Source organism: Armigeres subalbatus, chromosome 2 (assembly GCF_024139115.2).
Source record: "Armigeres subalbatus isolate Guangzhou_Male chromosome 2, GZ_Asu_2, whole genome shotgun sequence".
In the NCBI taxonomy this organism is placed as follows: Eukaryota; Metazoa; Arthropoda; class Insecta; order Diptera; family Culicidae; genus Armigeres; species Armigeres subalbatus.
Window position 1 is genome coordinate 21,693,207 of NC_085140.1, and position 15,707 is coordinate 21,708,913.

Here is a 15,707-nt window from a genome sequence, read left to right on the forward strand (position 1 = left end):
TTTCCCATGTGAGATTTACCGTTAAATTCTTAAAAATCAGAAGCTGAACATTTGTCATAAATTTGCACGTTAGGATTTCTTCAAGCAAGTAGTTCGAACAAAACGTAAAACTAGCACCTAGTTAATGATTTTAACAAGATTCTGTTTAAAACTCGGACAGAATGTGAAATAAATCGACAGAATCCCGTTCAGGATTCCGAAAGAAAAATCTAGAGTCCAACAGAACCCTGTTCAAGATTCCGACTGAACCCTGTTCAGGATTCCGACAGAATCTTGTTCAGGATTCCGACAGAATCCAGTTCAAGATTCCAACAGAATTCAGCTCAAGATTCCAACTGAATCCTTTTAGGAACTCCGTCTGCAAAATTTTAAATCCTGGTCAGAATCCGATAGAATCTTGGTCAATATATAGACAGGATCCTGTTCGAGATTTCGGCATCATCCTGTTCAGTATTCCGACAGAATCGCATAAAGAATTCCTGCAGAATCCTTTTCAGGATTCCGACAAAATCTTGATTAGGACTCCAACAGAATCCTGTTTAGTATTCCGACAGAATCCATTTAAGGATTCAGACAAAACCCTATTTGAGATTCCGACCGAAACTTATTCAGTATTCCAACAGAATATTGTTCATGATTCCGACAACGTTCCTTTCAACATTCCGACTAAATCCTGTTCAAGACACCGACAGACTACTGTTCAGGGCTCCGACAGGATCATGTTCAAAATTCCAACAAAAACCTGTCCAGAATAAACCTGTTTAGGGAACCGACAGCACTTCATTCAGGATTCCGACAAAATGTTGTTCCGGACTCCAACAGAATTTTATGTAGGATTCCGACAGAATCCTGTTCATGATTCCGAATCCGTCAGAATCTTGATCATGAAATCGGTTGAATCCTGTTCGAGATTGCGACTTAATCCTGTCCAGGATTCCGACAGAATCCTATTTGTGATTCCATCACAATCCTGTTTGGGATCCCGACTGAATCCTCTTCAGAATTCCTACAGAATCCTGTTCGGGATTCCAACAGAATCCTGTTCAGGATTTAGACACAATTCTGTTCAGGATTCCGACAGAATTCTGTTCAGGATTTCGACAAAATCCTGTTCAGGATTCCGGCAAAATCCTTTTCAGCATTCCGACAGACTCTTGTTTGGGATTCTGACCAAATTCTGCTCAGAATTTCGACCGAATCTCCGGCAGAATCCTGTTCAGGATTCCAACTGAATCATTTCAAGAATTCCGAATCTTCTTCAGAATCCGCCAGAATCTTGATCAATGGATCGGCAGAATCCTGTTCGAGATTCCGACAGAAACCTGTTTAGGATTCCAACGATAGAATCCTATTTATGATTCCGACACAATCATATTCGGGATTTCGACATAATCCTGTTCCGGATTCAAACTGAATCCTGTTCATGTTTCAGACAGAACCTGTTCAGGATTCCAGAATTCTGACAGTATTCTTTTGAGAATTCCGACTGTCAGATTCCATCTCGTTCAGGATTCCAACAGAATCCTATTCAAAATTTCGATAGTATTCTGTAAAAGATTCCGACAGAATTTTGTTCCTAATTTGTACAGAACATGACCAGAATTACTAAAGAATACTGCTCGGGGTTCCGACAGAATTCCGTTCAGGACTCCGACTGAATCCAGTTCAGGATTTCGACAGATTTCTGTTCGAGATTCCGGCAGAATCATGTTCAGGATTTAGCATTCTTTTCTGTATTCGGCTGAATCTGATCAATAAATCGACTGAATCCTGTTCGAGATTCCGACTGAATCCTGTTCTAGATTCCGACTGAATCCTGTTCAGGATTCCGACAGAATCCTTTTCAGCATTCCGACAGAATCTTGCTCAGGATTCCAACAGAATTCAGCTCAGGATTCCAACAGAATTCAGCTCAGGATTCCAATTGAATCCTTTTAAGAATTCTTCTTCAGAATCCGCCAGAATCATGATCAATAAATCGGTTAAATCCTGTTCGGGATTCCGACAGAAACCTGTTTAGGATTCCGACGACAGAATCCTATTCATGATTCCGACAAAATCCTGTTTGGGATTTCGACATAATCATGTTCCGGATTCAAACTAAATTCTGTTCATGTTTCAGACAGAACCTGTTCAGGACTCCAGAATTTCGACAGCACTCCTTTGAGGATTCCGACTGTATCTCGTTCAGGATTCCAACCGAATCATATTCAAAATTTCGATAGTATTCTGTAAAAGATTCCGAAAGAATCCTGTTCCTAATTTGTACAGAACATGATCAGAATTACTAAAGAATAATGCTCGGTGTTCCGACAGAATTCTGTTCAGAATTTGAACTCTGAAATTTCAGGACTCCGACTGAATCCAGTTCAGGATTTCGAAAGCATCCTGTTTGAGATTCCGGCAGAATCATATTCAGGATTCAAGATTCTTATCTGGATTCCGACAGAATCATTTAAAAATTCCTACAAAATCCCTTTCAAGACTACGACAAAATGCTGTTCAGGATTCCCACAAAATTTCTTTCTGGTATCCGACAGAATTCTGTTCAGGATTCCGATAGTATCCTGTTCAGGATTCCGACAAAATCCTGTTAAGGATTTATACAGCATCATGTTTAGGATTCCGATAGAACCCTTTGGGATTCCGACAAAATCCTATTCAGGATTTCAACTGAATCCTTTTCAGAATTCCGGAAAAAAAATCTGTTGGGTTTCAACAGAATTCTGTTCAGGATTTCAACAGATTACCGTTCAGAACTTCCACAAAATCCTGTTCAAGATTCCGAAAGAATATCTTTTTGCAATTCGATTCAGGATTTCGACAGAAAAACCTGTTCAGGATTTCGGCAGGCACCTGTTCAGGATTTCCACAGAATGCTGTTCAGGATTCCGACAAAATCCTGTTTGAGATTCTGACAGAATACGATTCAGCATTTTAACAGAATCCTGTTCCGGACTCCGATAACCCAGATTTCGTCATAATCCTGTTCAGGATTACGAAAGAATCCTGTGAAGAATTCCAGAGAAATTTCAAAAAATTCCAGAAATTCGGCTCCGTTATGCTTTGTGGTGGTCAGTAGAAAATAGTCCGAATCAGACGATCAGACGGGTAAAACGACCTATTATGGAGGGGTTAGGCGCCGCGCCGAAATAAAATTGATTTCAAAAATTCTTAAAAAATTAACCGTTTATCTGTTTTTACATTGCAGTAATTTAAATAGGATGCTCATTAACTCTAGTTTCGTAAATATTACGTCAATTGTGCTAAACTTATGTTGTTTTATTTTTATCACAATAAAAACAAACTACCGCAATAATGGGACGCAGTTGCCTATCGTTGCGAAATTTTTTGAAGGTCAGTCCTATTGTTGCGGTATTGCTCGTATTTCTTATGGAGAGCGATAAATAATATGACCACAATAATAGGACCTTAGCACTACCGCACTACTCCAAAGGAAGTAATATGTTTATGAAAAATGTTGTTTTTTCGTCATTTCGAACGGAATTTTGTCAAACAAAAGGTGTTCTAGTGGTTGATTCGAAGAATTTTAGCGGATACACAATTGTGTTTGATGCTATTATATCCATGATGGATTATTTAAACACTACCGCAACATTAGGACATACCACAACGATAGGACGTTTTACCCTATCTGGATATTCCTCGAGCACCTTAAAATTGATACAACTCGTAGAACCGCCTTCAGTAATTGGTTTAGTGTAATACAAACAGAAATGAAAACGCAAATTAAGGCATTTATCGTCCTCTTCGTGACACTCGTATTTGTATAAACCGCTACGTACTGGTTGATCCCATGCCCATCCCTCTGCAGTCTGCATACCGCGTTATGCTATTCATTATACGCTGAGTTACTGTACAATTATCGATACTAATCCGTATCAATAAAACGAATATGTTATAAAGATTTTTTCCAAAAATTTTGTACACAGTTTCACCAAACTGTTTATAAAAGCAGTTTCTATTTATCCCATCCATCCCACATTATATCATGAATCTGTCAACTGTTGCACGGTATGTTCAACGTCAGCAACAGTTGCCATTCCCTGGCCAACCTTTCCAACTGCACCCACGCGGACGGTCACCATCAACATCTGCGGGGAAATCAGTCACCGGAATGGAGCTATCAACGATCAACCGATGATGCTGTTTTGCCCCGTCAGTGGTGGTCGATTCTGTTTCCCATCGCGAAACCGTAGACCGTAGGAAAACAGTTTGCCAAAAAGTTGTCGACCGAGATAGGTGGTGGCACAGTATCAAGTAAATGCCGCGAAATTCGCGACCTAATGCGGTGGTCACAAGTATTGGTTGCGGTGGCCTCCGGCGATCTCTCACATTTTGCTATTTTGTTTATCGAGACGGCACGGTGCTCCGTTAACCGATTTGTTACAGGTTAAACGTTGAAGGTATAAATATGCTATATGTACAAATTAAATACGAACCATCAAGCAACATCTCATTTTGTCATTAGCGGAATTATTGTAAGTAACTCCACAACTTGATTGTAATCTTTGACGGTCAAGGACTCGCACCGTTGTAAAAAGTACAACACTAACGAAAAAGCACGCTTGTTGTACACAATGTAGGCGAGACTGCATGAGTGATTCAGCGAGTCTCAGAAGGTTAAAATACGCAGTTTAACCTCAACAGTAAGGTCGTATGTGACTGTAACAGCGAAGACATTCCACTAAAAAGCTAGGATTTTTAATATTTAGGATATTTGAATAAATGCTTGAATTTAATTTGGTCTATGTGCGAGACATCAAGGTACTGTTGAACTGTTTACTCAAGCCTTGTGCAGTTATTTATTGCGAAATCACGTCTCCAGAATACTGTTCTTTTTATTCTCAATCAGCAACAGTGACTTTTTGAGTCCTGCTCACATTGAATCAATTATTAATTTTATATCTACGCCTCAAACTACTATAACAATTTCAGCAATTGTATTTTCTGTGGGCTATTCTGTTTCGTCTTCGTTAATGTCTGAATCATAATCTCAAGAATCTAATTTCGAAGATTTTTTTTCGATTCTAACGATGCGGAATACACCGTGATAAGTCGAACGGTCGTCGCCGCTCGGTAGGTTGTTGTATATGCGGAAAATCTATTTATTTTTGGCTTTTTTGTTCCAATCGGCGGAATTGCTGCTGGGTGCCATTTGTATCAGCCGCGAACTATTTCCTTTCGGTAATCCGTCACGCGCAAATCTCGCGGTCGAAATCGCGTGCGTAAGAAGTCACCGTCGCTATTGTTGTCGTCCACTCCAAGCGCCACGCGCGTTCCTCTCGGTAGTGTGATCCGTTGGAAGAAGTTGTCGAAACCACCCGACGGGAGAAGGGTTGCTTACGCGCGCGCAAGTCGGGTTGTTTTTCGCGACAGTCAAGTTCCGACGGTCGTTCCGGCGGATTTGGACTTGAACGGGTGTCAGCAATAGCGGGGTGTGTGATGAACTGGATTCGGAGCAAGACTAGCAGCAAACCTAAGAAGAGTAAGGGATGCAGAAGGTCCACAGAAGTGCGTCCGCTGCTGCCGCCTGTTGATGAAGAGGTCAGTGCCAGTGTTTGGTGCGTGCAATGATTTGGGATACATTGTTAATACATAGCCTCGGTGTTTGTCGTTCGTTTGTTTGGAATGCAGCCAGTGTGGGGGTAGTGCCATACTGTGTGCGAAAATTTCAAAAATAACCTCCCTCCGATGGGGAAACCACGGTGGGCCAGAAACCGTAATAACAAACAAAAATGTTCCCAATCGTACAATCGGCTTTTGAATACCTGAACATATTTACTTAGAAGTAGAGAACACTTATTTAGGGTATAAAAAGGCCATGATTATGGTGAGTTTTTCACCGGAGAATAATCAGTAGAAGCATAAGTACTAGAATGCCAGTGGCGCTGTAGTCATTTAAGGTCACTCCTGACGGAATCCAAGTTTCAAAGTGCTCGCGTTTTCGGGGGCACACCACTCGATACGGAGGCGGTGCACAACTGTCATTTTTATATTTTCACGCATGCTGCGACGCAGCAAAGCTAATTAAACAAAAATGACAGTTGTGCACTGCCTCCGTATCGAGTAGTGTGCCCCCGAAAACGCGAGCACTTTGAAACTTGGATTCCGTCAGTAGTGACCTTAAACTATTTTGCTAATTCATGCTTCAACAAGCTTCAATTGGCCATAATTTATGCATCATGTTGTAATGCATGTTTGGTTTCATCACCAACATCGATTTGACACTTGTAGTACCGGTACTTTGGCTTCCAGGTCGGAGTAACCTAGATGTTAATCACGCGAACATGAACGCCATTAGCAATCTTATAGGGTGGGTGTACCCATTGTCGCCATACATAAGAACAACTATTTTTTTAAAAGTAAGTAAAAGGCTTGTGGGTAAACTTTATATATCAAGAGGAAGGTTTTACTTCCTGCTCCTTAGAACAGCTGTGAAAACCACAATAAAATTTGTTATTGTCCTCAAAATTAATTAATCCATAATAGGAACGCATGCACCAGTTGTGGCACTATTCTTAATCTTGGTTCCTTATTTGGAAAATCCCATTGTTTTCTTATGGGAATGGCCAAATAGGGACCACTAGTGCGACAACTGGTGCAAAGGACGTCAAAAATTAAGCAAAAACATTTTTTACAATTATGCTTTGCTTGTTTTAAAGGAGATCAAAGGTGTTATCGTATCATATGAATATGCTTTATCGATATGAACTTGGTTTGCGATGATTTGATTGGCCATTTAGCATATAAAGCACTAGTGCGACAACTGGTGCTTTAGCCACAACTGGTACATCTAGCCTACTTTTGAATCAACTGAATAATCTACACACTTAAAATAAATCGCCGAATTCGGTAAAATTTTACAGCAGAACTGTTCGGTAAATAATTTTACTGATTTTCGGTGATTTTGACAGTTGAACAATGGAAAAAATTACAAAAAATCTGTAAAATATTTACCGAACAGTTCTGCTGTTGAGATTTCGGTAAAATTTACCGAATACTGTGAAATGAGTCAAGTGTGTACGCATACTGTGATGCAACTACTGGAAACCTTGTGATGCAACTACTGGAAACCATTTTCGCTCTTTGCGAGGACTAGATTTGGTTTTACCCTATATTGCCGCTAACCGCAAGTCAGTCCCATCTGTCTACGGATGTCATATACACATAAGGGACTGGCTTGCAGTTAGCGGCAGTATATCTTTCAAAGTATTGATTACAATCAGTTTTTTTGTTAACGGTTTTAAACACACCTTGAAAACTGATCTGAGTGCATGTTAAATTCGCTCAGATTTTTTCTTGCAATTTCGTAATGAAGTAATCTTGCGCGATAATACGGTTCAAAATTATGACAAAATTGATCGACTTACACGATAAACTTATATAACAAAAGTAACCTACATAGTGCCTTTAAGAGCCTATAGCCTGAATAGTCTGGAGAAGTGCAATCTCATAGTAAGTAAGAGATATGAATTTAAATGAAAATTAATTTAATTTTCCAATAATTATGAACACATTCAAATCAAACATTTCATAGGAAGTATGGAATAGTATGATCTTCATGACTTATATAAAACCAGCATAAAACCAAAATGTTACTAGGGAGGGTAGACGGAAATCTGTAATCAGACATCTGAGGCTGAGAAGATAATACAAGTAGTGAAGGGTTGGGAAGTTCTAACTGTTCCTAACCGACCCACTGAAACCAAAATTGTTTACATTTACATTAGTCCTGATGCCCACTTATCATATCGCACAGGGAAATTCAAAAACACATGACGTTTTGGGTAATGACCGTCTGTCCAGTTTTTTTTTTGACAACGATGAATTAATCGTTCGTCACTAGCGGTACTGCACCGAAGGACTCGTACGGAAAAAACCGCCTACACTATGGTGGCTAACATCTTCGGGGACTTCTTATGAAGCATGCTTTAGTTCTAGCCATAACTATACACATATTTACATACATTTACCACGGAATATCGTTCGCCTTCTTGCGCACCTCATCAAAACCTTTGCTTTATTACGTAGTTCAAGTTGCTGCGGGCGTCCTTGAAGTCCTTCTCTGTCTCTCTAGTCTGAAAAAATATTTTTAGAAAAAATATTTCCGGCCTTTTTTTAGTGAAATGTATTCAACCATCTGAGACGAGTTTAGTACTTTCCATTTAATTCCACTAAGTTTTGTTATCTTTGCAGATACGTATTTCAAGTCGAGTCAAGTACAAGACACTAAAAACGACCTCACAGTTAGCTTAGCTTAGCTTTGACTGACTACACATATTTATGGTTGCTACTCCGTGATTGCCCACAATCAGTGAAATTGCACAAGGAGTCAACTGAAGGATTGCTTGGGATTGTTCAAGCATTCTCAGTGTGCATGTTTCAGTGACTCTAAAATTCAAATGATCAATAACGGCGCCGGCCACGTCCTTGTAGTCAGTTAGGAAGAAGGAAGGAATATTAGTAGGTGGTTTTTGCTATTTGAAGACCGTGTTTACCTCTGCGTCTCCACAAAAACCACAGGAAGGATTATCAGTTAATTGGTAGGCATCGTTGGATCTGGATTCACTCTGATAAGCGATACGACCGTGCCATTCTTTATACATAGTGATTTTACCTAGCCATGAATCGGGCGCGAAAAGTAGTACACACTAACTACCGGCCTACCGGGCGCGCAATGCAGAACACAATATTTCGGCCGATCGCGCCATCGTTCTGCTGTCCGAAACAAGAGAAATCACGCACTGAACTCACTAAAAACGACCTCACAGTTGATGTCAAAATACGTATCTGCAAAGATAACAAAACTTACTAGCATTTACTAGCGGCCAAACAAAACCCTATCGAAGAGGCCCACAAATATCATCATCTTTTGGCAAAAAACGGAAAAAACGTACATGGCAAATAGAAGTAGGGTGATAGCCAGAAACATTCAGAGAGCTGCTGCAGGACTAAAGGTGGCCAGGTGCGATTAAACACCTTCGAAATATCGAGCGATAGAAGGTCGGCGTGTTTTCCCTGTTCGAAGGCGTCCTGGAGGATGTCCTCAAGAGCGGGAAAGTAAGTACCCGTTCCATAACCGCCCTGGCTATGCTGAAAGTCGAACAGTCCATCTGTTTCGAATTTATCGCTTAGCGATTTACCAATCTCTTGATCATTTTGGAGGCGCAGTAGGTCAGGGAGATTAGTTGGTATTTGGAGGCATCTCGAGAGGAGACATTAACGAACCCGTAACGCTGGTAAAATCGGATGGCTGTGGTGGGCCGGGCACGTAGCCAGAATGTCGGACAGTAACCCGGTGAAAATGGTTCTCGACAACGATCCGACGGGCACAAGAAGGCGAGGTGCGCAGCGGGCAAGGTGGATCGATCAGGTGGAAGATGACTTGCGGACCCTCCGTAGACTGCGTGGTTGGCGACGTGTAGCCATGGACCGAGCCGTATGGAGAAGACTCTTATATACCGCACAGGCCACTTCGGCCTTAGTCTGAATAAATAAATAAATAATAACGCTTTTACGTGGTGTGTTACGGGGTAAGATCCACCACGGTTACATTGCCAGCTACAGGCAAATCCTGACCCAACGAATACCTTCCTCATCATCCAACTCCCTGGTACTTACGAGGGCGCCGCTAAGTCGGTCACCCCTCTTTACGTAAGTACCACACCAACACTTCCTTCCTCTCCCTTGTTACGGTGAAGATGGGTGTGGCCAGGAGTAGTAATCCTCAAGCTTTTTTGTTATTTTTGTTTAAGACTAGAATTAAGGACCACTCCCCTTCTTGATTTCTGATAGAATTTTAGATAAGGATCTCAAAAGTAAAACATGAGTATCAATCGTGTCCAATCTACGAATTACACCGTAACAATGCTAATGCATCTCGAGAGGAGACATTAACGAGACCTAGCCGTCATTCGTCCGGAAAAGCTTGGTCAGACCAGGATCGGTTGGCCAAACCGAGAAACAGAATTTTGACAGGGGAAAGGTTTTGATCACTCCTGGTGAGGGCGAATGACAGCTCGGCTACCGGAAAAGGCTTGGTTATCGGGAAAATTGGTAAGTGCGGCGGGATTTAAAAATTTGATCTGACAATAATGGAGCTTTGGAACTCGGCTTGCGTTTTTAACAGAATGTCTCCACTGGCGTTTGTGAGACGGCTGCCCAGTCAACTGCCCAAGAGTTAAAGCTATCTGTTGACCGGTTTTAGTCAAGGGTAAAACGACCGGTTTTAATCCGTTTAACTTTGCCGCAATAGTAAGATACTTTTATACTGTTCAATATCCACCTTAAAGGACATAGCAGCTACAGAAATATATTGACTTTCGCTATAATCAGTGTGTGTTCGATTCCCGCTCCGGAAAGGAGGAAACTTTTCGTGATTGAAAAATTCTTCACTGGATCACTGGGTGTAATGTTATTATTTTTTTTTTTTCATTTGTTTAGTTTACATCTAAACAGATAACACTCTCTCCATCCTCGAATGCGCCCCACGCTCGCCAAGTCGTTTTGCACCTAGTCTGCCCACCTTGCTCGCTGTGCTCCACGCCGTCTCGTACCTGCCGGATCGGAAGCGAACACCATCTTTGCAGGGTTGCTGTCCGGAATTCTTGCAACATGCCCTGCCCATCGTACCCTTCCGGCTTTAGCCACCTTCTGGATACTGGGTTCGCCGTAGAGCTGAGCGAGCTCGTGGTTAATTTTTCGCCGCCACACACCGTCTTCTTGCACTCCGAGCAGCACACTTGTCATAGACAAGTTACTGTGACTTAGGTGTGACCAAATCAAGTCACATTAGAGTTGCTGCAACCAAATCAGTCAGAATTGTGCTGCTAGGGACACCGCCAAAGATGGTACTAAGCACCCGAATACCGACCGCTGCGGTACGACCTAGAGCGACTGAAGCAACCTGATGTCGCCACTGCATACGCGCAGCATCTCGAGACAGCGTTGCCGGAAGAAGGTGAGCTCGATGGGGCCCCTCTTGAGGACTGCTGGAATATGCCTCGAGATGCTGCGCGTATGCAATGGCGACATCAGGTTGCTTCAGTCGCTCTAGATCGTATCGCGGCGGTCGTCGGTACCGAACATTGTTGATGACGGATAGTTTTGTCATAGTCACCAGATAGTGGTCAGAGTGGATGTTAGCGCCACGATATGTCCTGACGCGTCGATAATGTCGGAGACCTGCCGTCCATCAGAACGTGGTCGATTTGTGATTCTGTCTGCAGTGGTGATCTCCAGGTGTACCGATACGGGAGGCTGCGAATGGCCATATACTTGGAGACGGCGAAATCAATTAGTCTTAGTTCGTTCGTCAGCCGGTGAGTGCTGAACTTCCCAATAGTCGGTCTAAACTCCTCCTCTTGGCCAACCTGAGCGTTCAAATCTCCTATGATGATTTTGACGTCGTTGCTTGGGACCGAGTTTCCAATCGCTAGTCCCTTTTCAGGCAATTCGGTGGCCATTTAGGGGTGGCGCGAAGTCAATTTATGTTTATATGGAAATTTGTATGGGAAAAACTTAAAATTTATTCAAGTCTCCCTACATCTGTCAAATCGTGATGAATTCAAATAAACACGATCTCTAGTCGAAGACGGTGTTCCTGTGTCTTTATTTCTCAGTGCGTTTCGGTAATCTTATCCAGCACATCATACTGGATTACCTCTAATTTATACACATAATTCTGCCGTGCAGCATCCCGCTTCAGGACGAGAATCATTTCACCTTCCTGCGTTCTGCGCATGCAGGTGACATCATCTCCTAAGTCTGAAAGCTTCTCTGGGCCTCTTATGGGCTTCCAGACTTCGGTCTCACCTTCATCTCTTGGGGTGCCGCGTCATTTGGACGATGTGCCTTTAGTTCTACGAGAATCTTTCTTTTTGGCCGCAGCCGCCTTTCTCCAGACTAAACTAAAGTACCTTCACTTGTGGACGGTACTGGCTCTCTCCACTTCTTCGGGTCGGCAACCTTCATGACCTTACTCACCGGTATGGTGGCCATGTGCCGTCACAACTCAACAATCTGCCTTACAGATTTAGGATTCCTGTTAAATTCTAGATGGGATTTCTATGGAATTTGAGTAAGGATTCTTATGGAATCTAAATTAGGATTCCTATGGCTCACATTACATTTCCATTAGATTTTTTATGTAGTCCGAGGAAGTTAAGATTCCCATGGAATCCGAGTTAGGATTCTCATGAAATCCGAGGTAGGATTCCATTCCAAAGTTAGTTATGATTGCTTTGGAATCTGAATTAGGATTCCTTTGCAATCTGAGTTAGGATTTTATTGATATCTGAATTTGGATTTCTTTGCAATCCTAGTTGAGATTCATTTGGAAGCCGAGTTATGATTCCTTTGGAATTGTAGTTTGGATTCGTATGGAAGTCGAGGTGGAATTGCTTTGAAAATCAAGTTCGTAATCCGAGTATGGATTTCTTTGGAATGCAAGTAAGCCTTTCGGGATCTGAATTAGATTTCCTTTGAAATCATTAAGATACTTTCTGAATCCGAGTTGAGATTCTCTGAAATCAGTTTCCCATCCCATGTAACGGTGTTGTATGTTTCTGGTAAGGTGTTTTTGTCTAGGATAACAAGCATTGGAAGTTGATTGCAAGAATAGATGATAATACGAAAGGAAGCAGACTATACTTGGCAACGAATAAACAAAGGAGAACCTTTGATGAGGATATCGATGCCATAATGATTGACCAAGTCAGCTGCAGAATCCTTTGCTGAGGGTGCTACCCTCAAAATCATAGGTTTTATATGGCCCATGCAGGTGCGTTCTGCCGGACTTTTGTGTATTATCAGTTTTGCGGTGTTATTATGATTTAATTGTTCTATACCAGTTCGTATTGATTTGGCAATCGCCACGAAAGAATTCAAAGCCTCGATATTTTAGTCATGCCAATGGAAAACAGGTAAAGTGTTCGTGATGGCCGCGAGATAGTGAATTCACTACCTCAACAATTCCGATGTCAAACCAAAAATTTGCGATGACGATTTGTTATTGATGGTCAACAAATACGGAAAGGCTAAACGCATTGTTCGTGAGAGGTTTCCTGCAAACCTATTATTGGATCAAGTTTCCACTGACGTTAATGGCGTATATAAATGTATGTGGATGAGCCAATTCCACTGTCGATTGTGTTTGGTAAACGGGTTGCTAAAATGTTTTATGGCGGTTTGAAACACATATGTTTTCTTTGTCAGGCTACCGAACATCGTAAGAGCTCTTGTCCAACCAAAAAAAAGGGGAAACGGTGGCGAAACCAGGATCGGGTGAAAAATGAAATTGTAGAACTGGAAGAAGAAATTATCGGAGATCATATTGATTCAGCAGACACTAAAGGGCTCATAGAAGCAAGAGATCGATATTAATATTGATTCCATCCAGGGATTCCTAACTGCTAGAAATTGGTAATTGACTTCAAAGTCGTCATGAAAAAGAGAAGCCAATGAAACAAGAGTCAAGCCAGCGCCGTCGGGCATAATTTGCTTCAACAAGATCTACTATTCAATGAGCACGTTCCACGGCAAAAAGTTCTTGTGTAAACAATAAATGGTTATTTTTCTAAATGTAGCATTCGGCTCTGTAATGTTGTTTGAAAAAGTCCGAGCCTTAATAAACAAACAAACTACTACTACTACGTAGTGCTAGGATCGTGGGTCGCTGGCTCTGCATTAATTGTTTGAGGTTCAGCAAATTATTGCAATATCCATACTACATCAACTTGAACTCAATAATTAGTGCACTGTAATTGTGAGGAAGCCGAACTGGGCAGCGCTTCTCAGCGCTAGAAGAAGCAGTTCGCACAACCCATCAAAGGTACAGAAGGTACTCCGATGATACAAAAGACAGTACGGCTTGACTGGTTGTGTATTGGGTATCAGAAAATTGGAAGATACTTGTCCCCTGGATTTTGATACCCAGAAGGTGATAATTTTGTAAAGGTGATGCCGTTTGATATTAGTGGGTAATTTGGTTTGGATACTGTTAAGTAAATTACTGCAGATTGGTCGTAACGTGATATATGGTGATATATGAAAGCCTTGATATAGATCCTCATTGGGTGTTTCCGTTTCCGTAAGACGTGAACGAGAAAATAAATCTAAAGCTGGTGATTTTCTGGGAACGGTGTAATTCATGCAGCTGATCTCAGGATCAAGAATAGTACTCGGGCTTCAGGAGGTCTTCGTGAATAGTTTTGATATTGTAAATTTCCATTCCAGATTTTTCTTCGCTGAAGTCAGCTTACATTAAAATGTGGTATCACAATTGATCCGCTTTAACATAACTCTTATTCTCAGCACCACATTCACCGGCGTATATCAATAGATATTTAGATACCAACGACACGGGTCCTACGTCCCTAACCATAGACAAACTACTTACTGATACACGCCGCCATCGCCGACATCGTTTCGCAATCATTCCCAGCTTGTTGTGTGGTTTTCGCCCATTAGTTGGCCGCCCCGTAGCCCGCACCCAGTCCCAATAATTAGTCGGTGTCTTCTTAATCTCCCATCCCCAGGAAAAATATCGACGAAATATGAAGATCATTTGTTGCTGATGTGAATTAGTATCTTCCCGCATCGGTCGACACGCGTTGTCGATGTCGGCGTCAATCGCAATAGTAGACGCCGCATTCATTGGTTTATGTTTAAAATAATATTTACTTTAGACTGCTGCTATGTATGTCTACGATTTGCTTTTCGGAACAGCTGAAAATTTGAACGACTGGGGGCCGTCGCATAGTCCGTCTGGCGGCTCTACTCCGCGTTCATATGTCACTTGTTGGCCGCGCATGTTGGGTAAACTATTTATTGGTCGTTGTTGCTTGATCAAACCAGACTATCTCAGAGCCGCGGTTGTATATTGTTGGATATCGATTAGTCGTGGGGGATTCTATTCTGGGGTAGATTTATGCTTTGTTTACGAGATGGTTTGATTTTATTGCAGTCAAGTCCATGATGTGCGAAGGTAACGGTCATAATAGATATTAGCTCCCCGCTACGAAGGGATGCTGAGAAAAGAATGTGCCAAGGGAAGTCATATATTTGGGCTGTTGCGTGTGCAACCTGTTGATTTCTGATCATTGTTATTCGTAAGGTCAGTGTTTCTCTGCGGGACTTATTGCTGAGTCTATTGTGAGACTAGTTGCTCCTCCTATATGTTAGTTAATATCGTCTGCGTTTAGAATGAGTAAACATACCTTTATTGGTGTGACGTAATATTAATAATCTTCGAATTTTTAGTAAAACATCATCCGTGGGGCGATGTGCCGCAATTTGAAGTCGTCGCTTGTGCAATATTGAAGGCATGACACGTTCCATCGGTTGGAAACATGAATAGGATCGTCACCACCCCCATTCATCGCATCAATGACGATGACGTCGATCAAAACACATTCCGGACGTGCTGCCAAAATTCACTTAATTTCTAAACCAACCCATCATCAACACTTTTCATCATCTCTGGTTCGACGTCAACATAGTCATACATAGTCATAGTGCTATGCTATTGGCTTCGTCACTTTTCCGTCTTTCTTGCATAAGACAGATCCCACCCGCGATTCAGTATTTACTTGAGGATCAAACGAGAACGAACGAACTTGCACTATACGAACGATCGACGAGTTTATCAATTTGTGCATTTAATTAAAATTTAAATTAATTTA

The 15,707-nt window shown here is 41.7% G+C and overlaps 1 protein-coding gene across 6 annotated transcripts in view; it reads left to right on the forward strand.

The window, feature by feature from the left end:
• Positions 1–15,707, forward strand: part of LOC134218148 (serine/threonine-protein kinase N) — a 320,062-nt gene that overhangs the window by 272,057 nt on the left and 32,298 nt on the right. The window contains exon 1 of one of the 6 annotated variants that reach the window (XM_062697033.1): positions 5,237–5,568. The exons of the other annotated variants lie outside the window; for them this stretch is intronic. Within the exon in view, the coding sequence (XP_062553017.1) occupies positions 5,467–5,568 (102 nt within the window). The 5' untranslated portion in view covers positions 5,237–5,466. Of the gene's footprint in view, positions 1–5,236; positions 5,569–15,707 lie in introns of those variants that run through there. 6 annotated transcript variants of the gene reach the window in all.